At 44.9% G+C, this 13,469-nt stretch overlaps 1 protein-coding gene and 1 long non-coding RNA gene across 37 annotated transcripts in view; one reads left to right on the plus strand and one right to left on the minus strand.

Moving 5' to 3' along the window:
• Nucleotides 1-3,037: 3,037 nt before the first annotated feature.
• LOC144378542 (uncharacterized) lies at nt 3,038-5,995 on the minus strand. The gene is made up of 2 exons (XR_013440307.1): nt 4,237-5,995; nt 3,038-3,375 (listed from the first exon to the last, which is right to left on the minus strand). It is a non-coding gene; the product is annotated as an uncharacterized LOC144378542 (long non-coding RNA).
• Nucleotides 5,962-13,469, plus strand: part of Rbfox2 (RNA binding fox-1 homolog 2) — a 271,195-nt gene continuing 263,687 nt past the window's right edge. For 6 of the 36 annotated variants that reach the window (XR_013440305.1, XM_078052818.1, XM_078052828.1 and 3 more), the window contains exon 1: nt 5,966-6,287. Coding sequence is in view for 34 of the 36 variants with exons in the window: in XM_078052818.1 (XP_077908944.1) it covers nt 6,069-6,287 (219 nt within the window). In the remaining 2 variants the exon portion in view is untranslated. Of the gene's footprint in view, nt 6,288-13,469 lie in introns of all 36 variants that reach the window. The other 30 variants (XM_078052817.1, XM_078052827.1, XM_078052819.1 and 27 more) reach the window with 16 other exon arrangements.

Here is a 13,469-nt window from a genome sequence, read left to right on the forward strand (position 1 = left end):
GTCCTGGGGCAGGATGGGGGTGGGGGCATAGTTCAGTCCTGAAGCTGTTTTTTGATATCTTCAGGATTGTTGGAAGTGCCACATTTTGTAACAAGCTCTCTGCTAGGTGCTAGGGACACAGAAATCAAGAAGGAGATTGAGACACCGTTCATAATCTCCTTAGAGCTTATGAATAAAGTGATTTATACCACCAGCTTGTCAAAGGCTGTTGTTAGCCAGAGTCCTGGGTTAACTAATTGGCATTTGAAAGGATCTTACCTGAGATCGATTATGTCCTGTGGGTCTTGAACTGCCCTGCGGCTGGTTGTGCTAGTCCCCTTTCTAGATGGGTAGCTAACTTAGTTCACTGTTTCCGGTTTATTTGAAGACCCAAGCTCTTGGTCCTGACTCTGATCCTGGTCTTTTGACTAAACCCAGAGCTGCCGCCTTTTTATTACAGTTTTTTTTTTTCCTAACAACCGAGCCCATAGTGCTGAGCTTCCCTTAAAAAAAGGAGGACCTAAGAATTTGTATGCTTTTTTTTTTTTTGATATAAGTTTTTTAGAGGCTGGGGTTGTGATTCAGTGGTAGAGTGCTTGCCTAGCATGTGAAAGGTCCTAAGTTCGATCCTCAGCACCACATAAAAGTAAATACATAAAATAAAGGTATTGTGTCCAACTACAATTAAAAAATAAACTACAACTACAACTAAAAAATTTTGGGGGGCTGGGGATGTGGCTCAAGCGGTAGCACGTTCGCCTGGCATGCATGCGGCCTGGGTTCGATCCTCAGCACCACATACAAACAAAGATGTTGTGTCCGCAGAAAACTTAAAAAAATAAATAAATATTAACATTCTCTCTTTCTCTCTCTCTTAAAAATATATATTTTTTTTAGGTGAAGGTGGACACAATACCTTTATTTTATTTATTTACTTTTATGTGGTGCTGAGGATTGAACCCAATGCCTCACACAGGCTAGGTGGGTGCTCCACAGCTGAGCCACAACCCCAGCCCTGGTATGCCTTTTATCAGAAACCATATCCTGAGAAACTCCTCCTCATTTTTAAAGACTCAGGTGGAATGTAACATTCTGGGTGAAACCTGTTCTGTGTGCCCCAGGCAGAGTAACATGTATCTATCTTTATAGCTCTCAGCACATATAATAATCATATTAATAAGGGTAATAAATGTAGTAGTGGTGGTACAAAGGTCCATGTCTCCACTTACTGAGTGTGTCTACGAACCAGGTGTCATGCTAAGTGCTTTACATGCATTATTCAGTGCTCAAAGAACCCCAGGGGCGACACCCTTATTATCCTCCATTTATAGATTATATCAGTTAGGAGTTGAGTTTAGTTGCATGTTGAAACCTGTCCAGAGTGGCTTAACCAAATGGTGAACTTATTTTTTTCTTTTTTTTTTTTTTAATTTTTTTAATATTTATTTTTTAGTTTTCGGCAGACACAACATCTTTGTTTGTATGTGGTGCTGAGGATCGAACCCGGGCCGCACGCATGCCAGGCGAGCGCGCTACCGCTTGAGCCACATCCCCAGCCCCTTATTTTTTTCAAATAACAATAAATTACACAGGCCTGGGTGGGCCTGGGGACTCCTTAGTACCGTTCTTAACGCTTGGCTTTGCTGTTGTGGAGACAAGGTGTCTGCGGCTTCCTGATCTGTGTTCTAGGGAGGAGGAAGGGTGAAGGACAAAGGGCGAGGAGCCCTTTCTTCTTGTGGCATTGTCTTATTAGGTGGGAAGGAATACCACCCCCTTCCTACATCTCAGTGGCCACACTGTGTTCTGGGGCTATCCTTAGCTGCCAGGGAGCCTAGGAGTTCTTTTTTCTGTTAGAGCAGACTGGCTCTGTTAGTAAGAATAAGTGAATGCTGTTGGGTTGGCAACCACCTCACAAATGAAGAAACTGGGTCTCAGAGCTGCTAAGGTTCTTGTCTGGGTCAGATATCTAGCAGTTAGACTCAAATCCATGCCTGACACCATAGTCCCTGTTCAGAGTCACCACAATTGTCATTTTCATTTGTTCAACTCTTCCTCCCTAGATGATGTACTGTTGATATAAAAAATACATTTTATTCACCTTGGTATTCCTGATACTTGCCTGTAATTTGTTAAAAGGGTAAATGAACAAATCTTAGGCTTGTCGTAGTCTCTGCAACTGAAAGTTCTTTCTTTCTTTCTTTTTTTTTTTTTTAAAGAGAGAGTGAGAGAGGAGAGAGAGAGAGAGAGAGAGAGAGAGAGAGAGAGAGAGAGAGAGAGAGAGAGAGAGAATTTTTAATATTTATTTTTTAGTTCTTGGCGGACGCCAGGTGAGCGTGCTACCGCTTGAGCCACATCCCCAGCCCAAAGTTCTTTCTTTTTAAAATATATTTTTAGTTGTACACAATACTTTTATTTTGTTTATTTATTTTTATGCGTGCTGAGGATTGAACCCGGGGCCTCGCACATGCTAGGTGAGTGCTCTACCGCTGAGCCACAACCCCAGGCCCCTAAAAATTCTTTCTAGGGAAATATTCTTGAATGTCCTTTTCCTCTATAATATTTAATAACTACTTGTTCTCAAATAAGTAGCTGCAGACGTATATGAAAGAAATGATCTTGTCTTTGTGCTGCTGGGCACATTCCTACTGTTCGTAGGCTTCTGTTCTGTTTCATGCTTGTTTACAGAGCATGGTCCAATTTCTCTTTGTTTTGCCAGGTCATTCAAACATTCCTATACTGCATTGCTCTATTTCTTAGGGACTTGAGCGCTACTTGAATAACAATAATTTGAATCACAGGCAGCTTAGATCCCAAATCTCATTTCTTGCTTGGTCATGGGGCAGCCCAGAAGGACCTAACATCATTTAATTTTCAGTATTTTGGCAGGTTGGGAGGGGAGACGAATTCTTAAGATACCAGTTCAGTAAGTAAATTTTTCATAAAACCAACTGCTGAAGTGCCCAGGTTAAAAAAAAAAAAAAAGAAAGGAAGAAAGAAAAAAGAAATAAAAAGAAAGCAGTTTTGTTCCATAGGCCACTAAGTAACATCTTTTTTTTAAATTTTTATTATCTACGCATGACATAATGATCTTGGCAATTCATACATTTGTATCATTGGGTATAATTTCTCATTTTTCTAATTGTACAGATTGCAGAATCACACTGGTCAGAGTCACCTATATACATACATCAATCATAATGTCTGCTAAGTAACATCTTGATTTTCCTTGGAAGCCAGGATGCTTGGTTGACAGGATCAGGCTCCATCTGTGTAGGGCACTGCCAACTGGGACCCTTGACTTAGGATGGAGTTAATACACCTCAACAATGAGCTTGCAGGCACTTGGTCTTCCACTTTGGTGATGTTAAGAGATGCCTGGGTGTCTCTTTCCAGCCACTAATCAAATTAGAAGATAAATATTTATTGCTTACTGAGAAGTTAGCATGTTATGCAGTTTAAGTGCTTCATTTGATCTCATTTAATGCTTATATCAACATCATGCCTATTGTTATTGTCATCTAACAAATGAGGAATATAAATCTGAGTGAAATTAAATAATTTGCTTAACACATTGGTTACACCAAAGGGTGACTTGGGGAGTTTGTTCCTTTGAATATTTAGTAGCCCTACTCAAGCCACCTTATATAAAAAGAAAACTCAATAATAGTGATAATGACATTCTTTGATCTTGACAATGCATTTTGCTCACTGTCACTTAAAATGTGAATAAAATGATAATGCTAATAATAGTACCTAACATTTAACGAGTGCTTACCATAGGCCATTGTTTTTTTTTTAAAAAAAATTAGTTATAGGTGGACGCAATACCTTTATTTTATGTATTTATTCTTATGTGGTGTTGAGGATCGAATCCAGTTCCTCACACATGCTAGGCAAGTGCTCTACCACTGAGCCACAACCCCAGCCCCATACCATAGGCCATTCTGACCAAAGCTCTTAATTCTTACAACAATCTTTTCAAGAAGGTGTTATTATTCCCCTAATTTTCATAAACTGAGGCATAGAGAGGTTAAGTAGCTTCCATATGGCATCATAATTTGTAATTGGCAGAACAAATATTGTATTACAGCCTAAGAATTAAATACCAAGTGCTGGCTAGGAAAACCCAGCTTCCAGGAAAGTCCTCCAGTCTTTTGCAACCAGTGTGCAGGCTTTTGCACACCTGTGTAAAGGAACCTTCAGTTACCACTGGGCCAATATCCCACAGGCAATAGGTGGTAAAGCCTGGGTTCCCACATGGGCTAGTCTGACTCCGAAGCAGGGACTTTTACTTCTGTCCTCTTCCAGTTCTAGCAGTCTAACCCCACGTCCAAAGGATAAGTCACAGAGTGGCTGCAAAGGATCTTAAAAATCATTTAACCTAGGGTTTGTCAATCTCTGAACTACTGACATTCTAGGCTAGATTGCTTCCTTGTAGGGATGTCCTGTGCATGCTAGGACATTGAACAACTTTCCTGTCCTCTAATCCCTGGATGTCAGCAACCCCCACACCACCAATGCAACAGTAAAAAATATCTTCTGACATAGACAAATATGGGGATGGCGGAGTTGGAAAGGCACAAATCTGAATCTGGTTGAGAACAAATGATTTAAAGCAGCTCATCATTTACCAGATATTGGAGTTGGAGGTCCTAAGAAATAAAGTAACTTTTTAAAGGTAATTAGCAAGGCCAAGACTAGAATCCAGGTCACTCATGCAACATCATCCCCAGCCTCTCGCATAATGTACAGGGTACAATATGGAAACCAGAGAAAGTTGAGGCAGTTATTGTCATAGAGTCTGGTAGGAGAGAAAATCTACTGCACACACTGCACGAAGCTGATAAGCGATGAAATACTGCGCAGGCAGCAAGGTATAGAAAAGGAATGTGCTCTGGAATCTTGCCAATCGGCTACATTTTTGCTGCAGGACTTAAGCTTTAGGTTCATCAATGAAATGGAGCTGATGGTCTGTAGCTCTATCAACAACCTCAATACTGCAAACTGTAAAGCTCTTAAAACATAAGTGTTATTAAGATCATCAGGGATATGATAATAATTATCATTAGGGTAAAAGCTCTCAGAACTGGGTGTAGGGGAAGTGTCATTCCCAGACTTGAGATCCCCATTCCTGAGCGGGAGAGAAAGCAGGCAAAGACCCTCCCTACCCACCACGCCTGTCCCCGCCCGCAAAGTGCTCCTGCCCTCGCCAGGAACCTGGGCAACCAGATGGGTGAACTCAGGTCACACAACTCCGCACTAGTCCTGCAGGCGGGAGCGGCTCCCTGGCCTCGGGCCTCTCAAGCTCCGCCTGCCCCTGGCTACAGCCCCGCCCCGCGAGGAGATGGATGCCGCCCCCTCCGCGCTGGCTGGCATTCCAGCTGCGCCGCGCGTCCTGGACAATCCCGGGCCAGCGCCGGAGATTCCCGAGCTTCCCCGATCTCTTCCCGGCCTCCCTCGGGCGGCGGGGACGGAGATTGCCGAGGGGCGCTGGCCCCGCCCCTCCGCGGGCTCGGCCGCCGCCGCCCCCTCGCCACAGCCTCCCGCGCGGGCGAGTCCTACATCCCGGTCCCTCCCTCCTCCTTTCTCTCTCCCCGCCTTCCCGGTGCTGCCACAGTGGCGGGTCGGAGGATCCCGGCCAGTCAGCTCGTCCCAGCCTCGCGCCCCTCCTCCCCCAAATAAACAGCCCTCCCCACACCTCGGGAGCCGGACCGCCCCCTTCCTCCCTCAGCGGCGTGTTGTGAGGGAGAGTGTGAGTGAGCGAGCGCGGGCCGGCGGCGGCCCCGGAGCGCGAGAGGCGGGGCGCGGCGGGCCGGCCGGGCGGCGCGTGTGCGTGCAGGAGCGCGAGCGAGTGCCCGTGGCGACCGCCAGCGGCCCCGCGCCGACGAGCCGGCGGGCGGGCGTGCGGGCGTGCGGGCGAGGGCGGCGGGCGCGAGCGGCGAGGGCGCCGGGCCCGCGCGCACGCACGCACGCACGCGGGGGGCGGGGCAGGCGCGCGCCCGCCTGTCGCGACAGTCGGGGCCGAGGCCCAGGGGGAGGTGGCCTGTCGCGGGTCGCCCGGCTCCCGGAGGCGAGGGGGGCGCGGGCGGATGGCGGAAGGCGCCCAGCCGCAGCAGCCGCCTCAGCTCGGGCCCGGCGCCGCTGCCCGGGGCATGAAGCGGGAGTCGGAGCTGGAGCTGCCGGTGCCCGGAGCGGGAGGAGACGGAGCCGAGCCTGGCCTGAGCAAGCGGCCGCGCACGGAGGAGGCGGCGGCCGACGGCGGCGGGATGCAGGTGACCGCGCGGGACCCGGCGCCCGGTTACCGCGGGGTGCGCGGGGCGGGGCCGGGAGGGGCGGCCGGGTGCCGCGGCGTGGAGAGGGCAGGGCGGCGGGGGTCCCGGCGGGAGGTGGGCAGGGCAGGCGGGCCGGGGCCTGGCTGGAAGCAGGGGCGAGCAAGGCTGAGGCGAGGGGTGCAGGAGGGTCCCGCTCCTGAGGGGGTGAGGGGCGGCGCGGGGAACTCGCGGAGGCTCGGTCTGGAGTCCATTTCTTCAAACCCTTCCTTGGTTCCTCGGGAAACAGGGAAATCCAGGGTCTGTTGCCCAGGGGAGAGCAGCTGGGCCGCAGGACGAGGGGACCTGGTGGGAAGGCTCCCAAGGAGGAGCACCTTTGGGGTAGCCCTGGCCCTCGCTGGCATGGGGATGGGGCAGATATTGGAAGGAGAGGCGTGAAAAGCGAAAAACTCCTCAAGAGGGATGTGGCTTAGGTTGTGGGTTAAATCAGTGACACGGGGAGTGTGTGAGAAGTACACGGAGTTTGATGGTGGTGTGGGACACCGTGGTGCTCAGTCTCTTTAATTTTGTGGCACATGCTAATGAGTCCGAACAGAGACGTAGCCCTTCTGTACTTTGCCAGTTGCATCCTGCACCGCTAGGACTCCGAATAGCTCTTTGATGCCTTGGGGTACAAAAGAAAATTTGTAGGGCTATTAGAAGACTGGATTCTGAGTTGTGGACTCAAGAATAAACTGGCTGATTTGGGTAGGGAATGGGGCAGGTATTGATAATGTCAGTTGCTTTGTAGTTTGAGGAAAGGCTTGAAACCTTGGAGGTTTTGGGATTTGGTCTCTGTTCAGAGAATGCCGTGTTGTAAAATGGTGAGGCTCACCCAGCAGCAGTTGCTTATAGACATGTGCCTAACTCTTAGAATCATAGAATGTTAGAGATAGAAGGGACCAGGGGCATCATCATCTTTTCCAGGGGTTCTTAATCTGGGTAGACTTGGAAGACTCTTATGCAGATTAGTTTATGTGCAGTGTTTGGTGGAGAAGAATCAGTTATTTTCATCATTTTTGGGGGGTGGGTTTAAATCCCATCATGTTCTTATCACCTCATTGTATAGATGGGGAATCCAGAGAAGACTAGTGACTTGCCTAAGGCTACCCAGTTAGCTGGTTGGAAAATTGGAGCTGGATCCTGGTCTTCTCATTCCTATTCTTGTGCTCTCTCCATTACACCACTCTTGGAAATCTCTGCAGTGCTAAAAGACTTCCTGTGCTCTGCTGCCTGCTTTTCAAGGCTTTGCCTGACTTCCTGTGTTAGAGATGGAGCTACACTTAAGCCTTGCATGTTTGTTGTGTGCCTCTTGGTCTCCTTTGCAGTGTCCACCCTGTTACTTCTGTTGGTTTTGGTAAAGTGACCCTCTTGGTGTTTATTTTTGGATTCTTTTTGCTTGTTTTTTTTTTTTTTTTTTTTGCCTGCTTTTATTCTCCATGAGAACTCTCTCATGTAGAGGGATTGTGAGAAGTAAAAGCTCTGGGCCCTGGAAAAAATATAGAGTGCTACAAGGAGACTTTAGGAGAGGTGGGTTAACGTTGGGTGGAAAGAAGGGGAGACTGGAAGGAAGTGCTGGTGAGCATGTGCCATTTGGTGTGTGCATATATCTACATATGCACATAGGTATTCATTTATTATTTATGTCAGTCATAGCTAATAACGAAATCATAGTTAATGACAAGACCCCTTTCCTTTCTCCCTTTCTGCCTGTGGCCTGTTACTTAATAGTTGCCTTCAAATTAGCTGAGGATAGTGATATTTGGAAGTGGAGCAGTGTATAGGAGCAGTGCAGAGGAAGGGGTACATTAGGTCCCTTGGGTATAATTGGGCAACATAGAACATCCCACAGAGAATCTTTTTTTTCCCCTTTGTGTATTTATGAATGTTCTTTATTTTTTACTTTATACCTTCTCATTATTGTAGTTCCGTGACACTATGTCACACAGGTCTTCAAATCATTGATTTAGCTCGATGCCTTTAACTAGCTTTATGGTTCTAGGGAAATCCCTGATTTGGGGGCTTCTGTTTTCTTAATTGTAAAATACATTTTCATATAAGGTCATTTCTAAGTTATCTTCTAAAAAATATAAGCTAAGTTCCTTTTTTTTTTTTTTTTTTAATGTTTCAGGGGATTGAACCAGAGGCACTTTACCATTGACTTACATCCCCAGTCCTTTTTCTGTTTTATTTTGGGACAAAGTCTCACCAAGTTGCTTAGGGTCTCACTAAGTTGCTGAGGGTGGCCTCAAACTTGGCAATTTTCCTGCCCTAAGCATCCCAAATCACTGGGATTATGGTGTGTGCCACCAGGCAGAGCTAAATTCTCTGTCATTAGGGTACATGTGATCTAGATGAAGAGATAAATGGATAAAATGTTTTAAAAAAGTGTGTGTATGTATATTTAATATTAATTTAACTAATGTTTATTGAGCATCTGCTACACTCTTTTAAATCTAGGGGATATAGTAGTAAACAAAGAAAGACCCTGCTCTCATGGATTTAATATTCTAATGGGAAGTGGTATCTAATAAAGATGACTATTGTTATGTGGTAATAAGAATTAAGAAAAGTTAAGCAGGGAAAGAAATAGAGAATGATGAAGATGGTAAAGGGGGGCATCTCTGTAGGGCCCTTTGAATGAGGTGAGCAACCAGCCATTCAGGATGGGGGGAGGGACCTGGGAATGTAGTTCAGTGGTGAAGTGCCCCTGGTTCCATTCCCAGTACCAAACAAACAAAAAGTTTGAGGGAAGAGTTCAGAAATGCTCATAAGCTCCATGTAAATATCCTCTGTAAAAAGCTTCATGTCATCAGTGTTTTTTTTTTTTTTTTTTTTTTTTTTTTTTTTTTTTTTTTTTTTTTTTTTTTAAAGAGAGAGTGAGAGAGAGGGGGGCACAGAGAGAGAGAGAGAGAATTTTAACATTTATTTATTTTTTCTTAATTCTCGGCGGACACAACATCATTGTTGGTATGTGGTGCTGCTGGGGATCGAACCCGGGCCGCACGCATGCTAGGCGAGCGCGTTACCGCTTGAGCCACATCCCCAGCCCGTCATCAGTGTTTTTGTCTTAAAGAATGTGCTTTTTCTTATATCCTAGCACAATGGAGTTTTTCTGAAGTCTTAGCTCCTTTCTCAATAAAGCTTTCGCTAACAGCTTGGTTTATACTTGTTAGGCCTTGCTTTTGCCTCCTGGTATGTTGACGCTTACTTATGCATTATCTTTTATTATCCCTAATGGCTTTATTCTTCTTATTTCCCTAGTAAGATTGTAAGCTCCCAAAAGACAGGAACTGTGTTTCCTTTGTGTTTGTCTTCCATAATAACTTGACAGATTCTGGTACATGTAAGTGCTCAGTGCTTGTTAAATTGAAGTTGAAATTTACCTTTTTCAAATAGTTAAGGGCTTAAAAAGAATCATGAAATTCTCGGGTGAGGGTACCATTGCAAAATCCCCCAATCCCTTTTAGTGCCAAAGGGATTAACTGCTTTTTACAGAAAAAAGTCATTTGCTGGGGTTAGTTTTCCAAGGCTACTTGCTAACGGGAGCTGCATCTGGCAGCTTCATATTCCAAAGCTGAACTCTGTTGGGTTGCAGCCTCTGAGCTTTTGGAGTGAATCGTTACTTCTCAAAGTGAAGCTCAAGGGACTCCAGAGAGTCCCTGATGCTTGTTTTATAATACTTAAGCTCAGAAGGAACCTTAGGAAGGAGAAGCAGTGTGGGTGCTTTCAAAGCACAGAGAATCTCTGTTCTGTGCAGGTGGAAGAGGAGTTAGTGCATCCCTGGAAAGGTAAATCTTGATACACACACACACACACACACACACACACACACACACACACACACACACATATTGGTACTGGGGATTGAACTCGGGGGCGCTTAACCACTGAGCCACATCCCTAGCCCTTTTTTGTGTTTTATTTAGAGACAGGGTCTCCCTGAGTTTCTTATGGCCTCCCTAAATTGCTCAGGCTGGCTTTGAACTTGCGATTCTCCTGTCTCAGCTTTCCAAGCCAGTAGGATTACAGGCATGGGACACCTTCCCTGGCTCAGCCCTGGAAAGAGAGAAATAGAAAAACCTGAATCATGGAGCAGGAGAGATGAGACATTCAATTTGAAAATTGAAATGTGGTTTGAGAAATGTAGTTAGTTCTGAGGATAGAACTTGGAAACAATTTACTTAAACTTGGTAGAAAGTTAAGTGAGGGGGCTGGGGATGTGGCTCAAGCAGTAGCGCACTCGCCTGGCATGCCTGGCATGCGTGCGGCCTGGGTTCGATCCTCAGCACCACAATACCAACAAAGATGTTGTATCCGCCGAGAACTAAAAAATAAATATTAAAAAATTCTCTCTCTCTCTCTCTCTCTCTCTTAAGAAAAAAAAAGTTAAATGAGTTATGTGTGTAGATGTTAGAAGTTCATTTCACCTAAGTAGGTCTGATGTGTATGAAACTTAGGTACAGTCAAATATGCAGGGAAATGAATTCTTCTGGTTACTTTTCTAGTGATATAAACAATTCAGTTATATAAGAATTATATTTTTGTTCAGCTTTCTAGGAACTTTGCTGTATAAGGTAAGATACATCTTAATGATTGCTTATAGCTTTCAGCAAAATGCTTTATATGGCAGTGAAGTCAGTAGCTTTCTGATTGTATTATCAGTCAGTCAGTCCAGCTATGTGGGGTTAGCACTTGTTCATGTTAGCAGATAACTCTAGTAGCAGGAGACTTTCTTCCTGGTATCAGGGAAAGGGTTCCGGGGAGTGTATACTTGCTTTGTGGGTGCTGTGTTTGTTGACTAGCCTGTCTTCCCACTTGTTTGTTACTGGGTTTATTTCCTTTTAGGTGGCTCTCTCTCTTTGGACCCTCATTTGGGTATTTGGGCTGATGCTGAGCACCGTGCTGCCTTGAATAGAGTTATACAAAAACATGCTTTCCTTACATGTAATTTCATGAGCAGTATCTCACTAAATTTTTTCACATTTCATTTCTGCCTTAGTCTTCTGAGGCTGCTGCATCAAAATACCATAGACTTAACAGACATTTACTTGTCACAATTCTTGGTTGGGAAGTCCATGTTTAAGGTGCCAGCAGACTTGGTGTCTGGTGAGGTCTGTCCTCCTGGCTTGTAAATGGCACCTCCTCACTGCTCACATGGCCTTTGCTTATTCAGCTTTTGCTCAGCACGTGGTGAGAGAGGTAGAGCAAGTGAAGAAGCTTTTCTGAGAAGGGTACTTCTCTTGTCATGGTGGTCCCACCCTCATGACCTCATCTAATCCTGATTATCTCCCCAAGGCCCCATCTTCAGGTACCATCATGTTGGGGGTTAGGACTTCAACATATGGATTTTGGGAGGACAGAAGCATTCAGTTCATAACACTACCAGAGTGGTAAACTGAGATTATTGTAGTTGTAGATGGAGAAATTGAGGTACAATCATGTAAAAATTACTAATTATTTTAAAGCCTTACATAGAAGCCTGGGAATGTAAAACCAAGGATGTGAGAAGGAGAAAGTTATCTCTGAGTTGAAAATAGAATTATTCTTCAGGGTGACTCCAGAGATGAGCACAAATTGAGTTTGTCTTGACTCCCTTTCCCATCTTCTAGCCACCTTTTCATTTTTCCTCTATTACACTGATGTGTGAATACAACAGAAGCCAACTGGAGATTTAACTTCCATTTTGTTATAAAGCAGGCTGGTGCAGAGAGGCCTCAAAATTACAGGACTTCGGAGGAAGAAATTCAGTATACTACTTAGTGTAAACAAGAATGTTGCAAGTGGATCTTAGGTTTGTCATCTGTTAGGCCGTCAGTTGGATGTTAGGCTTTAATAATTTGCAGAAACAATAAAGACAGCCATTTTAGTGACTGGGATTGTTTGAATTTTTGTTGTATGTTTGCAAAGCAACGTTTCTATTCTTGGTACATGTGCGTTGTATTCAGAGGCAGGAGGGAAGAGCCTTGGAGATGATGGAAAGGAAACGGCAGTAACTGGAGCAGGAGCAAACAGATGGAGCGAGGCATGGCAACTGCGTCTGGTGTTTTAGGTGGCCCCTAGGAGTATAGAGTTTCTTATTCTCCTCTCCTGCAGCCCCAGTGTGAGCAGGCAGCTTACATGGCTAAGGTTTCATTATCTAATCCATCACAGATCAGCTTGAGTAAACCCATTGGCTGGCGCTGATCTAGTTAGGAGGGTAGTGCAAAGCTGCTTGAGCCAGGATTGGGACAAATCGGATCAGGACTGCCATGTGAATCCTGGACATATTTCTGTAATTTGGACTGGTAAAGTAGTTTGGGAAATCACTCGAGAGTGAGTGAGCAAGCAGTCAGCACTGAGTTTTTTTCAAACATTGTCTCGGGGACTTGGGAAAGTATGGAGGATATATATTTCTCTGTAGGATAGCCAAGTTGCTTTGAGTATTTGAGCTTGAACATTTTTTTAATAGATATTTTTTGGTTATTGATAGATCTTTATTTTATTTATTTATTTGTGGTGCTGAGAATCGAACCCAATGCCTCATATGCCAGGCAAGTATGTTACCGCTGAGCCCAGCCCCAGCCCCAGCCCCAGCTGAACTATTTTGATCACTAATGCCCAGGAATGACCTTTTTAGTAGCATTTGGGGATTGCAGTTTGGATCGCTCAGTTGTTACTGACCTCTCTGAGAGTCCCTTAATCTGAGACTCTAAGATAGGGTTACCTCTTTGGTTTTAAAAGGAAGATATTGTTACTATTATTCCCAGCCTTAATTTTTAAACATATTTGTGATCCATATGTACTTTACATATGGTATAGGATAGAAATACACCAATTAGAGTTTCTCATACTTGGATGTGAGTCCTCATTTCTGCATCTAACAACTTGATGGCTTTAACAAGATATTGAACATCTGAGTTCTTGTTCTCACATCTGCGAACTGGGAAAATGAATACATACTCTTATGTGCTACTACAGTGAGTAACTGAGATTATTTGAAGTGCCTATCCTGGAACTCAGCGCTACATGTTTATCTCTTGCTTTCCTTATATCCTGCTGTACAGCACTCAATAAGTTCCTGCTTACTGCTTGATCAGCATGGAGTGGTTAATGTGCTTCTGACTGATTAAGTGCCAGAGTTAGGAATCCTTAGAGATGAGCAGTGTGTTAAACTGAGAAACCTCATTTGCTTGTGGGGTG

This window comes from Ictidomys tridecemlineatus, chromosome 6, assembly GCF_052094955.1.
Source record: "Ictidomys tridecemlineatus isolate mIctTri1 chromosome 6, mIctTri1.hap1, whole genome shotgun sequence".
NCBI classification, from domain to species: domain Eukaryota; kingdom Metazoa; phylum Chordata; class Mammalia; order Rodentia; family Sciuridae; genus Ictidomys; species Ictidomys tridecemlineatus.